The 19,802-nt window shown below is 35.2% G+C and overlaps 2 protein-coding genes across 2 annotated transcripts; both read left to right on the forward strand.

Moving 5' to 3' along the window:
- The first annotated feature begins 723 nt into the window (after positions 1-723).
- LOC135643273 (probable protein phosphatase 2C 12) lies at positions 724-11,397 on the forward strand. The gene is made up of 10 exons (XM_065160033.1): positions 724-859; positions 1,005-1,336; positions 3,581-3,752; positions 5,001-5,154; positions 5,232-5,295; positions 6,080-6,187; positions 9,157-9,282; positions 9,359-9,597; positions 10,416-10,621; positions 10,706-11,397. Exons 2-10 carry the CDS (start codon positions 1,142-1,144, stop codon positions 10,738-10,740), a joined length of 1,299 nt encoding a protein of 432 aa, XP_065016105.1. The 5' UTR covers positions 724-859; positions 1,005-1,141; the 3' UTR covers positions 10,741-11,397.
- Positions 11,398-14,901: 3,504 nt separating this feature from the next.
- Positions 14,902-15,714, forward strand: LOC135643784 (BRI1 kinase inhibitor 1-like). The gene has a single exon (XM_065161138.1). The coding sequence runs from the start codon at positions 14,902-14,904 to the stop codon at positions 15,712-15,714; it is 813 nt and encodes a 270-aa protein (XP_065017210.1).
- The last annotated feature ends 4,088 nt before the right edge of the window (positions 15,715-19,802 follow it).

Consider the following 19,802-nt stretch of genomic DNA (forward strand, 5'->3'; position numbering starts at 1 on the left):
GTCGTCTGCCATCTTATCCATTCAGTCATCCTCATCGTTTTTGCTTTATTCATTTTTGTTCCCTTTCTTTCTGTCTTCCATCGCTCTTCGTTCGGTGGTTGCAGCTGTCGACAGCTGACGGCCGTATTGTCGATGATGCGTACACCGTACACTAAAACCATGTGCTTCTATGAGTAGCTAATGATGGGTTTAGGATAACGATGGATGCATCGATGCTTGATAAATCTTTTTAGATCCTATCTAGTCAAATAATGATGGATCCATTTGAATTATGTATTGATGATTGAGCATCGAGTCCAATGTCGTGAAAGAAGTTTCATGGACATAATAGCAGGAATAAACAACGATTATTCAAACTAAAATATAGGAGTCAAAGAAGCAAGCAATTCAATCTATAAACAGCGTATAGACATTTGAATTGAAGATTTTCTATACTATACGTAGTGACTTGATAATATATATACATACATATATATATATATAATAATAATAATATATCATAAACTTGGAAGGATTAATAATGGTGACGTGGCAAGTAAACGTTGGTGATCTGTTTCGACCTCTGTCTATTCCACTGTGGTTTGCAATCCAAAAGAGAAAGAACATCACTTTGAGTATCCCCAAGCGTGTACCTAAGCCAGCGTGGCATGTGGATCTGAGATCAACGGCTTGGATCTTCTGACTGTGTCTCCTCCGCGTCTTCCGTGTATTCAAACAGCGTTTCATGAAAACCCAGGGAAAGACGCCATCACATCACGCCAGTTCCAAAGGCCGACCACCTCTTCCGGCCCACTTTCCCTCTTCCCTCCATCATTCTTTCTCTTTCTCCCTCTCTGGAAGGAAGGCGAGGCGAGAGAAGGTAAAGTTTTCGAACGAGGATTCCCCAAATTAATCTATTCTCAGCATTTGGTTTATTCCTCGGTTTCTATTTCTTTTTGTCTCCGATTATTCGCCGCCTCTTTGTCGTAACGATCCGGATACACCGTTGTGATATCTTCTTGCAGTTTCGCTTTTAAGTTTGGTTTCCTCTTGATTGAATCGAGCACTGGAAAGGAGAACGTGAATTGTGCCTCTAGAGAGATTGGAGGAGGATGGAGGAACTCTAGCCGGCGGTGGTGTTGGTCGTTGTGGTTCTTCGAGGATGGCGGCGAAGGCGGGGAGGTCGGTGCCGCTGGGGGTGCTTTTGATGAAGGAGCAAACGAGCGAGAAGATCGAGGATCCGGACATTCTGTATGGGCAAGCCAATCAGAGCAAGAAGGGGGAGGATTTCACACTTCTTAAGGCCGAGTGCCAGCGGGTGCCCGGGGACGGCGTCACCACTTTCTCCGTCTTCGCCGTAATCTTCTTCGCCTCTTCTTGTTTTTGGTCTCTTCCTGAATTCTTGTGCTATTTATGTAATGCGGCTTGCGGTTTTGGTTTTCTAGGGTTCAACGATATAAAAAATTGGGTCTGGCGTCTTGTTTGGTTGTTGTCCTTTGGATGATCGCGATTTGCTAGGGGAATTGCGTTTGATAAATTAGGTGAATACAAATCGACTGTGCTGATGCATACAAATCGAATTTTTGAGAGGATAAAGATCACCATTTCATTTCTTTGTCTTGTTCGGAGTGCCTTTTACCTCTTATAAATTTTGTATTTGCAGTCATCTCATTATGCTCCTTTTTTGATGATTTGAAGGCCATTTACGTTGGAATTTTATGAACTATTAGATCTTTGGATGTTATTCTTTTTCCTCCTGCATCAAGATTTTGCTCATAATTTGGTTTCAAAATAAAAGAAAAAAGAAATGAAATGAGAAAAAATGATTTTGTTGTGCATTTTTGCCATCTGTTAATTTCCTTTTTATATAAACGCAACAAAAGAACAACACAGTGAACGATGTGGACCGCTTCACTTGAAGAAAAATTCTAGAACAAGCTATAACTGAACTTTTTTGCAGCTGTGCCATTGTTTTCGTGTTCGTATTGGAGTATGTGTTTTCTATAAATTAATATATTACTTTTGATGGTTAATTTTTCAAAATTCTGAAAGGTTGTATATACTATCTGCTTTACATTCTGACTGAGATTTATGTCTTTGAGATTGATGAACCTTAATAAGCTAGAAAAAAACAGTAAAGACATAAAAAAAAAGAAGATGGAATACCTAACCTACTCAAACACTCACTTTTGACAAAATTTATGTTAAGTTCATTGCCCGGAACTAGTTGATTAATACTGGATTTCTGTTCAGGATGTGTAAAATAACATTTGATTTTCCATGATGACAAATAATATCAACATGCCAATTTCACATATTCTCATAATTCCTGACTTCTGGCTGGCCTTCTGTTTCCTTTTGCATTTAGGCCTCCTTCTCACTTGCATGATCGTGATGGTCACTATCTAGCTATGTTTTAGCTTCAATAAACAGAAATTATTGTGTGCAATGGCGACCCCTTCATAAACTGGCTTGTGCTTTATGCTGTATTGCCCTTCCAGAATACCATATAATTCATTAGGAAGGGCACAATAAGCAGCAAACTACAAGTATTGAAATTAAAGATCATATGATAATATGTTATTTCTCTATTTTTTATAAGCAACACCAAGAGGAACTTATCGTCACGGAAAAAAATAACGATTTTACTTAAGATGCTTGAAGAAACAAGAAATGACAAAACAATGTCACAATAAAAAAATTGAAAGAGATGTCACAGTTTAAAAAGGGGATTCAGCAAAATTGAACTGCAACAAAATATTATGTGCTTTAAGCTGTAGCACTGCTAGACCAGTTCACACATATAACTTAAGCAATATTTGCAACTTTGTCACTTGCCCTTTCTGAGTCTACAAGTTGAATTCTCCGTGAACCATCGAAAATGCATGCTTTTCTGTCAAATCTCATCATATTCACTAGATTAGATGTGTCCAGAATCAAATGGCTCTGCTAGCTTAAACACAAAAATGCATGATTTTCTGTCAAGTCTCATCATATCCACTAGATTAGATGATGTCCATAAACAAATGGCTCTGCTAGCTTAAACTCAAACAGCACGGAACACTCGCTAAATTGTGAATATTGAATATTGGAAGAAAGTAATGATGTTACCATATTGCATCACACCTTGCACCATGAATAAGCATCCCAATCCGTGTTGATGTTTGCTTTTTGGGCATTTTGGGAGTTGATTGGAAGGGGCTACAGAAATGTGTTCTTTGAGGGGGGCAACAAACTGTCAGTAATGCTGTGGATGTTCCTCTTAAGATGGTTATATTTTATACATTATTAAGAGATGTATGCTAGAAATGTAAAATTGGAAGGTGAACCAGGAAGCTGACTCCCTAGCATAATAGGCTAAGATGCTGTAAGATTCTATTATTATTTTTTATTTTTAGGGCACTATTCCCAATGAGATCAGGTTGTTCTGCTTGCTGATTTCATCGGGCCTCCTACAGATAATGTATTTTATGAATGAAGTTGTAATGTTATGGTACTATAATGGCTTCTTTCAACAAAGGATCTGGAATTTAAGAATGTTAATGACCACCTATTATGTTATTTTCTCTAATTTGTGGTGTATTTCTACTTGTTTTTGCAGTTATTTGATGGACATAATGGTTCTGCTGCTGCCATATACTCCAAAGAGAATCTCTTGAACAATATCTTAAATGCCATTCCTTCAAATCTGAATCGAGATGAGTGGCTAGCAGCATTACCAAGAGCTTTGGTTGCAGGATTCATAAAAACAGATAAAGACTTTCAAACTAAAGGTATGGTTGTAATATCATGTTGCATCTTCTATCTCCCAATTTTTTGCAAGATCAGAATTACAAATGACTCTTATTTAAACATTTACAGTGTGTATATATTTGTGTATATATATGTATATAATGTTGAGTTCTGGATTATATTTTTATAGACTGGTATATAAATATATAATATGACCATTGTACTTATTGGGCATGTTATGTTACAGTCATTTGCATCGTGTGTTGGTATCACAAAAGAATACTGTTTTGCTGTCATGGTTAAATTTCATTATCTAAAGTAAGCTGTTACTTGGAGGATAACATATTTAAGAGTTCATGTAAGCAAACGCCTAATAACCTTTGCACAAGGACTTGGCTAAGGGATAAGCCTTAGGATGCATAGGTTATGCTTGTATTGAATTCCATATATGCACATATATGATTGTGTACTAACATATCAATATGAATATTTGTTTATGAACGTATCAATCATGCCTACACGTCCAACAAAACATCTATGTTGTATATTAGCGCTTGGGTTGAGAACAATGCTAGTTTTCATAGTTTCTTCGTTCCCTATAGCTGTCAAACCAACAGAATTGATACATTTTCCCCACGGAACAAGTCATGGATGTGTGGCGGAACAAATCAATTATTTGTTGGATGGAGTTTTGAACCCCTCAACCTCTGGTAACTTGGTCTGGTATACTACCACTAGATGAATGTTATAGTTGTAAAAGTAAGGAACTTCCTATCAACGGTCAAGGCCTTTACCAATGAAGTTAACTGCTCTTGTATATACTAACTGCTGGTTTTACATCTTGATGCAGATATGACAATTAGATGGATTGCTTTATTGTTTATTTTATTAGGATCTCCTAATTATTAGAATGGGAGAAAAGAACAAGCCCTTTCTGTTCCACCTCTGTTTGTGAGAAGGGAAGAAATGAATAAGATCTTTTTTTCATAAGTATTTTGATTTATATCGTAAAGGAATATCCTCATTCTTGTTCTCTTCTTTGATCCTTTGATAACTTTGGGTACAATGACAAGCAGAAATCCTAATTCACTGTAGAGGTTTCCCATGTGACTTTAATTAGTAGTATATTTTCCAACTGGATAGTTCTTTCATGGTAGCACTGTATTAAATAGTATCTGTTGTAGTATGTGGCGCAGGAATTGTCTCTCTCATTTATGTGAATTTCTGCAAATTTTTGTCTATTTAATCTTATAACTTAGATGAATATTGATTGTGTACTCTCTTTTCAGCTCGTTCTTCAGGAACTACTGTCACATTTGTCATAATAGACGGGTGGGTAGTAACTGTAGCATCAGTTGGTGATTCACGATGCATACTTGAATCTGCTGAAGGTTCTATATATTGTTTGTCAGCAGATCATCGGCTGGATGTTAATGAAGAAGAGTAAGTGGATTTTGTATAATAAATTAATTGCCAAGTACTTTGGTTTCGTCTATTGTTTATACTTCACTATTCCTCAGGGTTGAGCGTATAACGGCAAGTGGAGGTGAGGTTGGGAGATTAAATGTTGTTGGAGGTGTCGAGGTTTTCTTCTGAACATGTTCAAACTTATGAAATAGTCATAGCTATTAAAACCTCATTTTTGTTGATCTGTAATTTTTGATTAAAATTTAACATCATTATGTTATTTCTCTAGTTGTCATTTTTAACTTCCAACGTTCACCATTAAATTTTCTATTCTTTGAACATAAAGAAGCTGGTTGTGTAAGAGTTCATATAATTTATATTGCTTAGTGGAAGCTTCTTCTGTGAAATGGCAAATTATTAGTATTTACATTATTCCCTGTACATGTAAGTCATGGTTTAAGGTCTCAGTTTTTTTATGGTAGTTAGAGAAAAAATTTGCAAAATAAAATAGTGATTATGGTGGTAGTTAAGTTTCAGGATTTTTGTTTCTGAGAAGTTAATAATTTGAAAAATATAACTTCAGAAGAAATGATGTCTACGTTATCGCAAAGGAATCAGGAATGATGTCTACCTTCTGTATGATTGATGAGTTTAGAAAAGTAAAAGTGAGAAATCAAGGCATGTAAGCTGACAAATGTAAACATTTTATTAAATACTGAAAAATAAACAAAATTGTCTTTTCTCTGTGTAAGCATTTTAATAAATACTGTGCCCAATCCATTTAAAATTTTCTGTGTTAAGTTTAATTAATGAAATGTTCTATATGATCATACATTATGATATCTTTATCTTCTAATTCTGGCTTGCTCATAATTCTATTGAAGATCCACTTCTGTGCTAGTATTCCATCTTCCTATCTGCTACCTTATGCTCCTAATGCAGAGAACACTTGCTTTTTCAGATAGGCCCTCTTAGAGTCTGGCCAGGTGGCTTATGCTTATCAAGGTCAATTGGGGATATGGATGTTGGTGAATTTATTGTTCCAGTTCCTTATGTCAAGCAAATAAAGGTATGAGAGCAAACTTGCTTATCTGCCGGTATGTAATATTTTCTGATTTGTAGAAGTTTTTCCCACGTTTTGTGTGCTAGTAATATTGGATGTCAAATCAGATGTTTGTTTAAGGTCACATGGTTAGTACATACCATGTGCTGAAGCATACTTTTCTTGACCGAGTGAATTTTCTTGACCAAGTGCCACTCCTTATCATCCATGAAAATATTGGTTTATGTGATAAAATTCTCTTTCTAAAACTCATATTTAATGGGTTTTCCTTAATGTATAACTATCACTTTGGTATTTGAAATTAGTTGTATACCTTTTCTTATACCAATGTCTCTCAAGAAAAATAAAATAAAATAATGACTTGCAAATTGAAGTTCGTGTTATAGTTTAACAGCTTCAGCCAATTTTCCTGGTTTCTTCTATATTAATCTGTGTTGTTCATTTATCTAAACCAGATTATTCTATAAATAACTGAAAAAAGTCATAATTGATAAATTAAAAAAAAATTCTTGCTAAATTTTAATTTTCAAGAAATAATTGGGTTTTATAGTAAATGATTGTGGCATCAAGGCTTACCATGTGGTACAGTACAAACAGAATTTATTGATTTAATATCTTATCTGTATGTGGATCATGTAAACCAAGCAGTATGCTTGGTACAAGACCTGTACCACCCGATAGAACAGGATCTGTATCACCTACATCAGGCCCTTCATTGGAAATTTTTTTTTGCTTTTTAGGCTTTTTTCAAAACTCAGTACAGACACTCATTATGCCAATATGGAGTGGTATGGTACTGGTCTGAACCTTCACCGGTATAATACCATTCACGAAATTGCCACCATGATTTTGTCATAGTATTATGCAGGATAAAAATGAGCTCTGCAAAATTATTGTCAACTTTTATTGTTAACCCTTACAAATGCATGCATTGCATTTGTAAGTCCTAGAATTTAGCAATAGAATTCTACCTTTTCCAATGTTAAATACAAGGAACAAAATTGAAAAACAAACAGCTCTAGGTACTTAATAATGTGGCATACAGCATCCTCACTTAGTACATGGTTTCTTGAAAGAACTATTGTCATGAAGGCATAACTTAATCATCATGGTGGCAGAAGATCCAAACAGCAAATTTGCTCTTTATTCATGGGCAATGAATGCTTAATCTATCTCAACTTTAAAATTTGAGATCAATAATAGAGGAATGATATAAATATAAAACAAGTTAAGAGTTTTAAGCTTTAGAAATTTTTGATTAAAATACAGTTGTAGTGTTTAACAATCATGCTTTTGCTACATTCAATACGATTTGGTGTATAAGACATTGAATACTGATTTTGATCTTGCAATCAGCTGATTGACTGAAGTCAATCCTTTGGCACAAATTAAAGAAGTATTCTAGTATTAATTGTTTCTTAGTCAAGATAAAGAAACTCATGTACTACAATTATGGAAGTCTACAAAGATTATGCCGACTTGACTTAAACATTAATTTTTCATTGGCCTAGATACTTTATGATGTAATAGGCCTATCTGCCAGTCATGTTCTTATGTAAATGCACTTGTCAAAAATGAAAAATTATTGGGATCATCTATCTTTTAATATACAATAATATCTGTTGTATTAAATATATTATCTTTTTTCTGGATGACACAAAATCTAAACTTCATTATGTTGTCCCAACATATTTGATTCTTGTATTTCACAATTTTGGCCCCACTCTTTGTCCTGGAAAGTAACCTTTGATAGTCTATTTTGTTAGAGTACTCTGTTGTTGTTAGGCAATATCATAAATTTAAAAGTTCAAAATCTTATTAATAATTCACTTACCATTTTATATAATGTTGTTTTCATCAATGTTACCATTTAGGGCAAACTAATTATATGGACATATTTTGGGTCCGAAACTTCCTGGAAGTGTTTGCTCTTAAAATTTTCTGTGGTTAATAAGCTGATTGGTGTTTTGGCATCATTTGGTATCATGTATTAGCAATTTGAATGAAGCCAAATGGACTTAGACTTTCTGTTGTCCTGGCTTCTTAAATTATTTTTACTAAGGTTTTGGCATAAAGCCATAGAGTATTTTGATGGACTTAATTTAGTTGCAACAGGTAGAGTAATCTAGCCTCAAAAGGACAATCTGCATGATTTGCAGATTCTATTCTATTTGTGTTGCAATCTCAAAAGAGGAGATGACATTTCACATAAAATTTATATGAAGATGCATGCCTTGATTTTTTACTATCTTGGTAAATCTCAAAATTTCAAAGGAGTTTGGCATAAATATAATAGAAAAATTGAAAACTTTCATTCATCAATTTTCCAACTGAAGTATTGCCATTAAAGCCATATTTGCTGCAATTAAATGACTACAGTTAACTTACCCATTAAAATTAGCACCATTTTCCCAAATCAAGAGTGATAGGACTAGTATGACTTGACTCCTAGTCTGATAAAAGTTGTCACACATGCTTTACACTGAGTGCATTTTGGTTTACTTGCAGACCATATTTGTGTTATCTGCATGTCTTTATGCACTGTGTCACCTTAGAGTCTGTTGCAGAATATTCAACTTATCTGTGTTACTAAGATGGGTTCATGAATGAAGTCTACTAGTGGCATTAAATTCTACTGAGATCATTGTTGCTTTTCATTTGCTTAATGATTAAAGATTCACATGTTTTTTCCCATGGTTGTATCATTGCTATCTATTTAGTTTTTTTCTTTTGGGAAAAAAAAGGTGTTGTGGTATACTGATCACATTGTACTAGTGTGATTACTTCATATTACATTATGTAACATGCAATAATAAGTATACCAACACTATTCCACAAAAGATACCATATGAAATCCATAAGTATTCATTATGTAAATGAGATTTAATTCCTTGTTTTTGCTAATTTTTATTACTGAAATATTTGTAAAATTTTTGAGAAAATATTATTAAAATATATTTTCACAATTATTGCAGGTATCGAGTACTGGAGGTCGGCTTATCATCTCAAGTGATGGTGTCTGGGATGCTTTGACTTTTGAAATGGTTTGCAATGGCTGTCGTGGCCTATCAGCAGATGCTGCTGCAAGCCAAATTGTTAAGGTATTACATCCTATTGGGTTCCTATGTCTAAATTGAGATCCATATTTTTCCTCATGTTTTATTTCTACATTTCCAGGATGCTGTGCACGGCAAAGGACTACGAGATGATACTACCTGCATTGTTGTCGATATGTTACCACCTGAAAAGTTAACCCCTACTGTACCACCACCAAAGAAGCAAGGAATGGGGGTGTTCAAAAATATGTTCCGTAGAAAGTCTTCTGAGTCATCTTTGCATTCAGATAGGGACTGCTTACCAGAGTCAGATCTAGTGGAAGAAATCTTTGAGGAAGGATCTGCATCACTGGCGCAAAGGTCAGAATCTTATTTGAGCTATTTTTGAAGATTTACTTCTTTTGATATGTGTTGGTGACAATTGATGCTTGAATCTTTTTTTGTCTATGGCAGTTGTGATTGTCAATATAATATGATATTATACAAACACAATCCACAATGAAGACATGAGAGAGAGAGAGAGAGAGAGTTTAACTAAAAAGTTTCGCCTCCAGTTCAGTGCAATACATGTGACCTTGACGCCACAAACTGGAAAGACAAACAGAAAATGTCTAATATTGGTTAAAACAACTTGTTGGATTGGTTTAATACTTGTATATTATATGCTATTACCATGTACCATCCAGTATCACTGATAAAAAAATATATAAAAAAAGTATACGACCAATGTTGAACTATATATGATATTTAAAACATCTATTTTCTCTATTCATCTCTCCATCTTTTTCTCTCTCTTTCTATTTCACTTCGTCCTCCCTGGTGTCCCTGATGTCTCCTCTTCCCTGTTGCATCACTGTCATGCACCTCACTATCAGTATGTGTCATCACCACCTTTACTCCTCTTCCACCTTCTATTCTTACTTCCTACATCCTCTCCTCCACCTCTTCTTACTCTTGCCTGGAAACAAAGGGAGAATTAAAAAGCAAGTCATGCATTGTGAGTGGTATCTGCATATGAAACAGCGCATTCAGATTTTTGCATTTTCATTAGTATGAGCAAGCATTCAGACTTTGCAATACACCTGTGGAAGAACAACTACAAGATATGTTTGATGCTCTGTCATTAGTTATCCATTTCTTTGGACACGGTGGTAAAATTCTTGTTTTGTGAATTGCAGGCTAGAGGCTGACTATCCCATCCGCAACATGTTCAAACTTTTTGTCTGTGCAGTTTGCCAAGTGGAGATGAAACCTGGTGAAGGAATTTCTGTCCATGCTGATGATTCATCAGAACCTGGTAAGTTGCGACCATGGGATGGTCCTTTCCTTTGCCAGAGTTGCCAAGAAAAAAAGGAAGCAATGGAAGGGAAAAAAACTTCAACAGGTAATACCTATTGATGATAATTTCCAGCTCTTTTTAGGTTTGCACTAGATTGACTCTTTTAACCCTCTATTTTAATATGTCCAGATTCCATATCCAGAAAGAGCTCCGGAAGTGAGTAGTCATTGTCCTTGTTAGTGTTAATATGTAACATAGCTCAAGCTTTTGTGCATGTTCTGGCAATGGGAAGATGCTGGGATGCCTGTCTTTGGGAAAAGGTTTAATGTGAAAGGATCACAGCACCTTCGTGAGGGATTTCATATGAATGGATGTTCACATTCTCTCCCAAGGAGGTTGAAACTGGGCTTTAAATTGTAGAGCTGCCTGTCTTCCAGTGAGCACTGTATTGATGGCCATTTGAAGATCATGGGAAGCAATACCGGGTTCATCATTGCTGTTACTCTGGTCATAGATGTTCTGATTGAATTCAATTATTTTCCTACCATGTATTTGAGTCATCATAAGAAGGTAAGAGTACCGTATATAGCATCCGATATGTCATCATAGTGCCTTGGGGAATTTTTTTCGAATTTCCAACCATACACTAGGCAAGGGTCAAAGCCTCTTTGCCAATTAGTTCATCTGATATATGGATTTCTTGATTTTTCCCATCATTAGAAGTTTAGGATTTTGTGGAAGCTGGCTATGAAGTCCCTGAATTTGGCTAAATTCATTCAATTCATGATCTTTGGAATTCTCTTTTTGGGTGTCTATTGTAAATTCATAACTCTACGTGCTATATACATATTGTGGTCAGAGGCTGCCATTTTTGTTGGCTAGTGTAAAACCGAGGTTTATTTGTATGTATGCTTGCATCTAGTGATCTACCTGAAATGAATCGAACATCTGCAAGTAAACTTTTTTTGCTAGAGATGAACATGCAGGTCGCCCCACCTTATGCAAACCAAACATTTCCTACAATTTATTTTTCTTATGAACACAATTTACTCCCTTTTGTACCCAGAAAATTCGGAGACTAGTAAGATGTTATGATAGAGATAAATATGTTTTCATTAGTGGTGCCACATATTATTAATAGAGAAAATGATGATTAGAAACAGCAGGAAAGTAACTCGATTACTTTTAATGATATGGGAAGAATGATCACTTAGAAATTGTAATGGAGAGCCAACTATGGGTTTTCTTTCTTGAAATATATGTGAATATCTGATGAATAATCATCAGTATATAAGTAACCCTTATAATGTTCAAAATCATCAATAGAGGATACTAACCATCATCATTGAGTCTATTTCAGTATGGAATACATCACAGGATATTAATCATCATCAGAGTCTATTTCAATACGAACACATCAGAGATCCTTCTTTAAAGCAAGACAGACCCTCTAGAATCACTTACCTCTCACAATAATAAGTGTCATCTTGCTCGTTAAAATATTTGCAACCAAGAAAAATAATGCTCATCATTACATCTATCATAATCATGATTCCATGATCATCAAAATTTAGTTTGATCCATATAAGGATTGGTCTTTTTCATTTAAAATGGTAAAGGGAAAGCCTAACATTTTTTTTTTAATTCTATCGATTTCATCATTGAATGCAAGTAATAGATAATTTAACTTTTGAAACTCTAATTAATATTAATATCCTTTATCGACCTCTTATAATAATTAAATTATTACGAGTATCTAAGGTTATATTAAATGTTAAAGGGTAAATTTACTATATCAAAACTTTGCAAAGATAAATATGTAAATTCATCGTAAACTAGTATAGAAGATCGATGCATAAACTGTCCTATAATGGACAATACAGATATATGACTCCATATCAGATATATGACTCCACATCGGAGTGAAACAATATTTGTCCTAATCAATAATGATAGGATTTCAATTGTTACCCGTTGAGGGATGAGATTATCCTATTTCAAATGATTAATTCGATTTTCTAAACTATAAAAAAAGATTTTTAAATTCTTTCCTCCTCTTTTTTCCAACTCATTTCAATTTCTCAATCTCTTCAACTCTCTCAAATTTTTTTTTTTTACTCACATCTCTCTCTTATTCTTACATTTTTACTTTTTGTACCGTCAACAAAGCTATGATTTATGATTTGAATCAAATTTGAAAGGTTAATTTGGAAAGAGTAAAAAGAAAAATATTCTAATCAAGAGGTATATATTTTTGGTCAGAATGTGATGGAAGGAGTCGGATAACATTGAGTCAGACTGCTTTGAGAACTAGAGATACCCAACCATCACAATTGTTTGCTCAGCGTGCAAAGGTAAAGACAAGGGGGAGAGCAGTAGCATTAATCATATCATTGAAAAAAAATCAAGTCTAGTGATGAGATACCTCACTCGGTCTAGAGACATAACAAAAACATGGATAGTAGTGTCTCGATCAATAATGGTGATGATGCAAGGAAGTCAATGGTCTAATATACATAATTCAAAGGTATATATATCTTCAAACAATATTTTGTATATATCACTTAAGATTTAGATCATAAAGTTCGACGAAATACTAGTCAAATTTATGTATAGAATGAGAAGAAAACAGTAGTGGATCGTTTTGAGTATTTGTGATAGAGCGATTTAGATGATCTTTTTCAAGTAGTAGTATGATGATTGATCTTATGGTGTATAATAATATATCAGTAGTGAAAGTAGAAAATTTGATATTTTTTATGCTTTGCACTAATACATATTACAATCGTCCTTACTTTAGAAGCCACCACAAACACATGTGGTTCATAACAATCAAATTATGATCATTATTATATTGATGCTCCAATGATATATGATGTATTAGTATATTATGTTATGAGATCAATTTTAAAATTAGGTTCGATAAATATATCAAATTGATATACATATATATAAGATCGAGCACCTCGATCCATTAGCCGTGGAGTCACATTATTCTTTTTGGTGCTAAAATCAAGTATATACATCAGTTAATTATTTATCATTTGAATCTTAAAATTTAAATTATTAAAAAAATAATCTAATAATTTAAATTATTTTATAGATAATTTAATATTAATAGAAGGATGATCCATGATGTACTACAAAGCTACTCCTCAAGGCTAAAAAAAGATGTGTTACTATTCTTTCTTAACTTAGATGATTTTTACTAAATTATACTAAACTTATATTTGTTTCTAATTTAAAAAATAATGTATTTTTATTTTATTTTTTTTTTTAAAAAATATAATTATTTTTAATAATTTTATCATATCATCATCGTATTGATATATGATAAATCAATTTGCCTCGATATATGCTATACCAACGATCGATCGGTACAGATGAATAAGATAACCTCGTATAAAACTCTATTATTTTATCATAAAAGATGGGCTCCTTGGCGTTTGACTGTGTGCTCCAGCCTCCATGATTAGCAGAAAAAAATAAGAGCCCGCGATAAGCTTTTCTCGAGAAATAATATTATTATTCCTTTCTAAGTCGGGATGTGCAAAATAACTTTATATCAAAGCGATATGATCCCTTTTAAGCTTACATAGTGTTCACTAATTATAAACATACATGCACGATATACATTCATAAGTCAACAATGCAAGCTTACCACTCAAATAAATCATCATGTTATGTAATTCTTCAATTCCATATCTCTTTAACCCCACTCAAGCGAGTACAATGATCGATTCTCCTTACATTGCCCAAATCACCATGGCTACACAAATAATCCCTACATAGTGTCCTGCAGATATCGATGTACAAAGGCTGCCGCCATGATCTGTGTTACAATGCTGCCTGCTCCGATGAGATCCAACAACTACTACTTCACCTTTTCAGCATTTGATCGAGTGCTGCGACGGAAACAGTCTGTGGCAGATTTTGTAGTGGGGAATATATGAAGTAGCTGACCATTTTGATTCATCTCCAATTGCTGACACCAATCCCAATCTGTCTCGTTTACTCCAATGTGTTATATAATGCGACTTGGCCAATTGCCAACCTTATTCAACAACGAAAGACCAGTGATGTGATGGTTTTTGCTCTTGTGCTACTAATCATCGCTGCATTGGCGAAGGCCCACCGCACCATGCGACGTTGGTTTGAGATCTGTTCTTTCCTTTCCTCTAACCTTATAGTATTTGAGTCTTACCGTTGACTATAGGACCAGCTCTCGATATCAGGTTGATTGGAGAGCATTGACTCACTGCTGTATAGCTTCTGCTGTGCTTAGCAGAGAAGAAGCTGTACCTATAGCAGCTGTTCTACCTGTGTGTGAGGGGGAAACGACGACAACAGATACTCTCCAGCTTCCCTCGGAGCAGATTTGGCTCATGGCGACGCAGAAGCTTCAGGACAAGGAACTGAAAGAAGGCAACGACATTGGAGCTCCTCCACCTCCATCCTCGGAGACTTCTCCTGCTCATGAGTTCTCCTTCTCGAGCTCCCTCCAACCTTCTTTTACTTCCATACCAAATCATAACACCCTCATATACAACAAGAACACAGCAACAATACTCAACTTGCCCTCCGCCGGCGACATATTCTCCCACGGACACCAACTTCACCTCCACCCACCGTCACAACCGTCCGTTGCAGCTCCCCGCTCCCGTAACGTCTTCGCCGGAAGCTTCAGCCGTCCTCTGGAGCATACCAGAAGTGGTCTAAGCCTCAATCGTCATCTCATCGATCATCGTGATAGTGCCCGTGAGAACGAAGAGAGTATCAAAAACAAGACCTTCTCCTTCTTTTTCGGACACAGGAAGGGGCGGAAGGAGGGCGACAGCGGAGACAAGGAAGAGGTTAAGAAGAAGAAAAAGAAAGGGTTCGACATGAGCTGCTGGATAGCAAAGAAGTACGCAAGCACGATGGAGATCTTCTTCGGGGAGAAGCACGAGCTCCTTCGGAGGCCATACCGCAAAAAAAGGGATGGATGGTGGAAGAAGAAGGGACAGCTATCGGCGCCGACCTCCATGAGGACATCTCCCTCCAACAGCGGCCACCTCTCGGCGACGACATTGACGTTCGCTTCCTCGGCTGACAGTGCAGTGGAAGAACTCCACAGTGGGATTCAGGCTGCTATTGCTCACTGTAAGAGTTCTAACACCAACAAAGATGAGAAATGTAAATGCTGTCATGTGAAATGAACCGTACGGCGTACCGAAGGAATCGCATAAGTCTGCATTAAGTTCTCTTTGAGTTCCTTCTTTTCGTTTCCTTTTGGTTTTTTGGGGGTGGGAAGGGAAGGGAAGGGAAGGGTTGTGGGTGTTGCAGAATTGTATATAAGCCATTTGTAATGAAAAACCTTCTTTGATCTATAAATCTATTCCCATCCATTAGTATCAAATTTCTATTTTCAGCGTTCTATTGGAGGAGGTTATCAGCGAGAACCTTAAGAGCGTTGACTATGACGATTTGACTAGTAGTGTAATCTCGTGTGCGTGTGTCAGAAATTTTGTAATGATTATTCTGAAATTGAAATTCAATTTAAAATTTCAACTGTTATGAGTTAAACTCAATACACATAATTTAATTATGAGACTGCTTTCTCTTCATCTTGCATGCATCAATATTTTTAATATTTTCTTTTATTCATGTATAGGCATAGGATCTTTCTCTTATGTTTTTTATATTACAAGACGGTTCACTCATCCGCATCTATCCATAGAAGTATGACTCGTCTTCACTCAATCAAATCATAATCTCGCTGACTAACTCTTTTTTTTTTATTTTAATCTTTTTTAAAAAAATTCAACTTATTGTTATTAATTTTTTTTTATCTATTTGGCTCTAATACTAAGTTAAACATCTTATAATGACTAGTCAGAGTCATTCTGATTGAATACCAATTTAAGTAAACACTTAAGTTTCTAGATTATAGCTTAGATCTAAAATATATAAAGAGTTTAATATCAAGTCAAACTATAAAAAAATATAAAATAAATAAATATCTAATATCACCTTAGAATCTACACTCAACATATCTCTTTGTTTTACAAGTATAACATCATATTACATTCAGATGAGAGTTGATTAAGATTAAAATTAATTTATAAAGATATAATGGATATACTACTAACAACTTCAGTTTAAAATTTTTAACTCAGTAGTTCAAGCACAATAAAATTAAAAGATAATCCAGTATATCAAGGCATGATGAGAGGCTTAAGTAAAAAATATTATCTATAAATGAAGTTAGATGACTCACATAGAATTACTATTAAGCAATATCTCATATGCATTATGATAAAATTTGATTTGAATGATAATGTTAGACCCTTAAGTGAAAAAACTTTTAAATTCAAGTTTAACAAAGTTAACAAACTAGTTATGTAAAATTTTATATCAATGCAACTTAGAAATTTAAATCTATATGCCAAATATCTCTTATTCTACTAAATATTTTATATTTCTTGAATACTTCGATCTACCTGGTAAGCTTTATTTGATTTAGTGGAATGATATATATATATAGTGACTAAACAGTTGGTCAGATTTGGATTTGACTTCAAGTCCAGCCAAATGGGTTGGTGTCTTAGCAAAGTTGTCGGATCCATCTCGAATCCCATTTCAGATTTCCTGAACCCAATGTAAACCATAAAACTGGGCCACTTTCGGAGCATCATGCAATCACATGGCATAAAGCATATAGTCAATCAAAGCATGCCATCTCCAGATGTTCTCGATTTGGAGTAGTCTTCCCCAATATTTTATGTCAGTCGTTGACAATTGGAAAATGGAGGAAGATAAGATCAAGCTGAATGACCAACGGTTTTTATCTTGTACGATTAATCATCACCTGTTTACATCGAGCTTGGTTTGGTTGCTCCTCCAAAAAACAACATAAAGAATGCATGGCCGAAGGGTAATAGAAATTATTGTATCGAAGGTACCAAAGAAGGAAAAAGAAAAGGTAAGAGTTAATTCATCATCTATTCAACATGAGATTAAAATCGAATAGGTATTCTGCAAATCGTGATTGTACATGAGATTTCATTTTATTATGAAAATGATAACATGATACTTCTTGGAGAGAACCTATATGCATATAATAAACCTAGAATTATACACACAAATACATTATGCTATCTATGCAGAAAAATCACGTCATTTGACAAATAATAACGCTGTTAATATAGTTCTCCTTATTTGGCAAAAAGAAAAAAAAAACAGCTTGCAGAACAGGCGATCACTTTCCATGAATGTGTTCACTAAAAGTAAGGTTTAACTTAAGTTTTCTTTTGTTTCTTACTAAATATAAGAATTATTAGATTATCTAATCGTATGTAATTATGTAAGATATATCATAAATATTATTAGATATCGATTATGATTATCGATCAATAGAAAATATGTATAATTATGATAGAATTTCTTAGAAAATGATCTTGATAGAATTTTTTTTTTAATTACTTATTATAGATCATTTTCTCTCACCTATAAAAGGATATAGTCTCTTGAGAACTCAACACATAACATATCATAGATTAGTATTGCTATTGCTTTCGGATTCTATGATGCTCTATAAATCAAATAAAAACTTTCTGAATGATATCGAAAGGTATACATCGTAAAATAAATTTATTATTATTTGATTTTAGATTTCGATATTAAAATTTTTTATATAATAATAATATATAATATTTATAATTAAACATTATTTTTATCATTGTCATCGGTAACTATAATCATACAATAGAAGATGTCATATAGAAGGAAATGCATAGAAGATATCATCCAATAGATAGAAGGAAATGCATAGAGAGCTCTCGAAGTCATTCGAAGCTTCGTGGCTTGGGCATAGACACTGACGCCTAGATTATTACACTGCCACGAAGTCATTCGAGTACACCCAGTCGTGAGCAATGATTACATATCCAATGTAAACACTATGGGGTGCGGCAATCGTACGGTGGCTGTGCAACACCGCTATGTGTAGCGACTATGATGGTTGTATAGTGACACTCTCTATGGTGGTTGTGGCAGTTGTGTAGTACTACTACGTGTGGCGACAACAGCAGCACCACTACGATAGTACTTGTTTGCCATAGTTGGCATTGAAGGCCATGGTTCTTAGTAGTTGCACAGTAGGACGTGCTACACAATCGAGCGTTGTAACGATCGTGGGTTCGTAGATCGACATGTGTGCACAACTGCATGGTGGCTCTTGATCAACGTCACACCTATCGTCGCTGAGGTGTTCTACCCATGTGCATGGTGACAATAGTTGTGCGGTGGCTGGCATTAGGGTTTTCTTATTAAAATTATAGTTTTACCCTTGTAAATTCATTTAATTCTATTTTATATCCTTTTAACAATTCTACTATTCATAAATTAAATATCTCCATTATAATCTCATAGAAGTGTTAGGATCAAGAGTCGGCACTAAGAGGGGGGGGGGGGTGAATTAGTGCGGTAGTAAAATCACCTCTTCAAATGCTTCGTTTCGATAAAACCGTTTTTCGACATAAAATCGTTTCGTAAATATCTTAACTTGAAACACGTTTGTAAATGAATTGAAGGCAATAAGCACTTAAAGAGGTTTGCAGTAAGGTAATAGCAAGAATAAAATGCAAACCAGAGAACACGGCAGTTTTAGAGTGGTTCGGTCAACATGACCTACATCCACTTTCGGTTTCCTCCTCTAACAAGGTCACTAGCGTCCACTAGAGGCCTTCCTTCAATAGGCGAAGGCCAATCACCTTTCACACTCTTCTTACAGAATCTAAGTATAAGCTAGAGGAGGGAATTCACTTATGATCATAACTGGGTTTTCTCACTTTTAATCTCTTTGTGCTTATGTGTTTTAACTAGGGATGAGAGGGGTATTTATAGGCTTCAAGTTGATTCAAACTTGGAGCATAAAACTTTCCCATCCCGGGTTCCCCGGGCACAAGCGGTACCACCGCCTGCGTTGGGCGATACCACTGCCCAGAGTCAGTCTGGCACTGACACTGCCCTGGGCGGTACTACTATCCAGTCTGACGGTACCACTACCTGGGAGGTAGTGCTGGGCGGTGGTACCGCCCAAACTGGCGGTACCAATGCTTGACATAGTCTCGAAGATTGTGCCACGATGGTGAGACTTATTGGGGCATTGTTTGGGCCTCTTATTGGGCCCAACATAGTTTTTACATGGGCCTAGCTGGTCCCTAATTGGGTTGGCCCAAATCCAAGCCCAATTACGTGCTAACTACGAAATCCTAAGACATTTGCTAAGTTAAACAAGTCCCCA

This window comes from Musa acuminata, chromosome BXJ3-7, assembly GCF_036884655.1.
Source record: "Musa acuminata AAA Group cultivar baxijiao chromosome BXJ3-7, Cavendish_Baxijiao_AAA, whole genome shotgun sequence".
Classification (NCBI taxonomy): domain Eukaryota; kingdom Viridiplantae; phylum Streptophyta; class Magnoliopsida; order Zingiberales; family Musaceae; genus Musa; species Musa acuminata.

Bases quoted from the DNA above. Each gene is read 5' to 3' on its own strand.
- LOC135643273 (XM_065160033.1), top strand. From the start codon at position 1,142: ATGGCGGCGAAGGCGGGGAGGTCGGTGCCGCTGGGGGTGCTTTTGATG. The intron at 3,753-5,000 runs GTATGGTTGTAA...CTCTCTTTTCAG, and splicing joins TAAAGACTTTCAAACTAAAG to CTCGTTCTTCAGGAACTACT. The intron at 10,622-10,705 runs GTAATACCTATT...TAATATGTCCAG, and splicing joins AGGGAAAAAAACTTCAACAG to ATTCCATATCCAGAAAGAGC.
- LOC135643784 (XM_065161138.1), top strand. From the start codon at position 14,902: ATGGCGACGCAGAAGCTTCAGGACAAGGAACTGAAAGAAGGCAACGAC.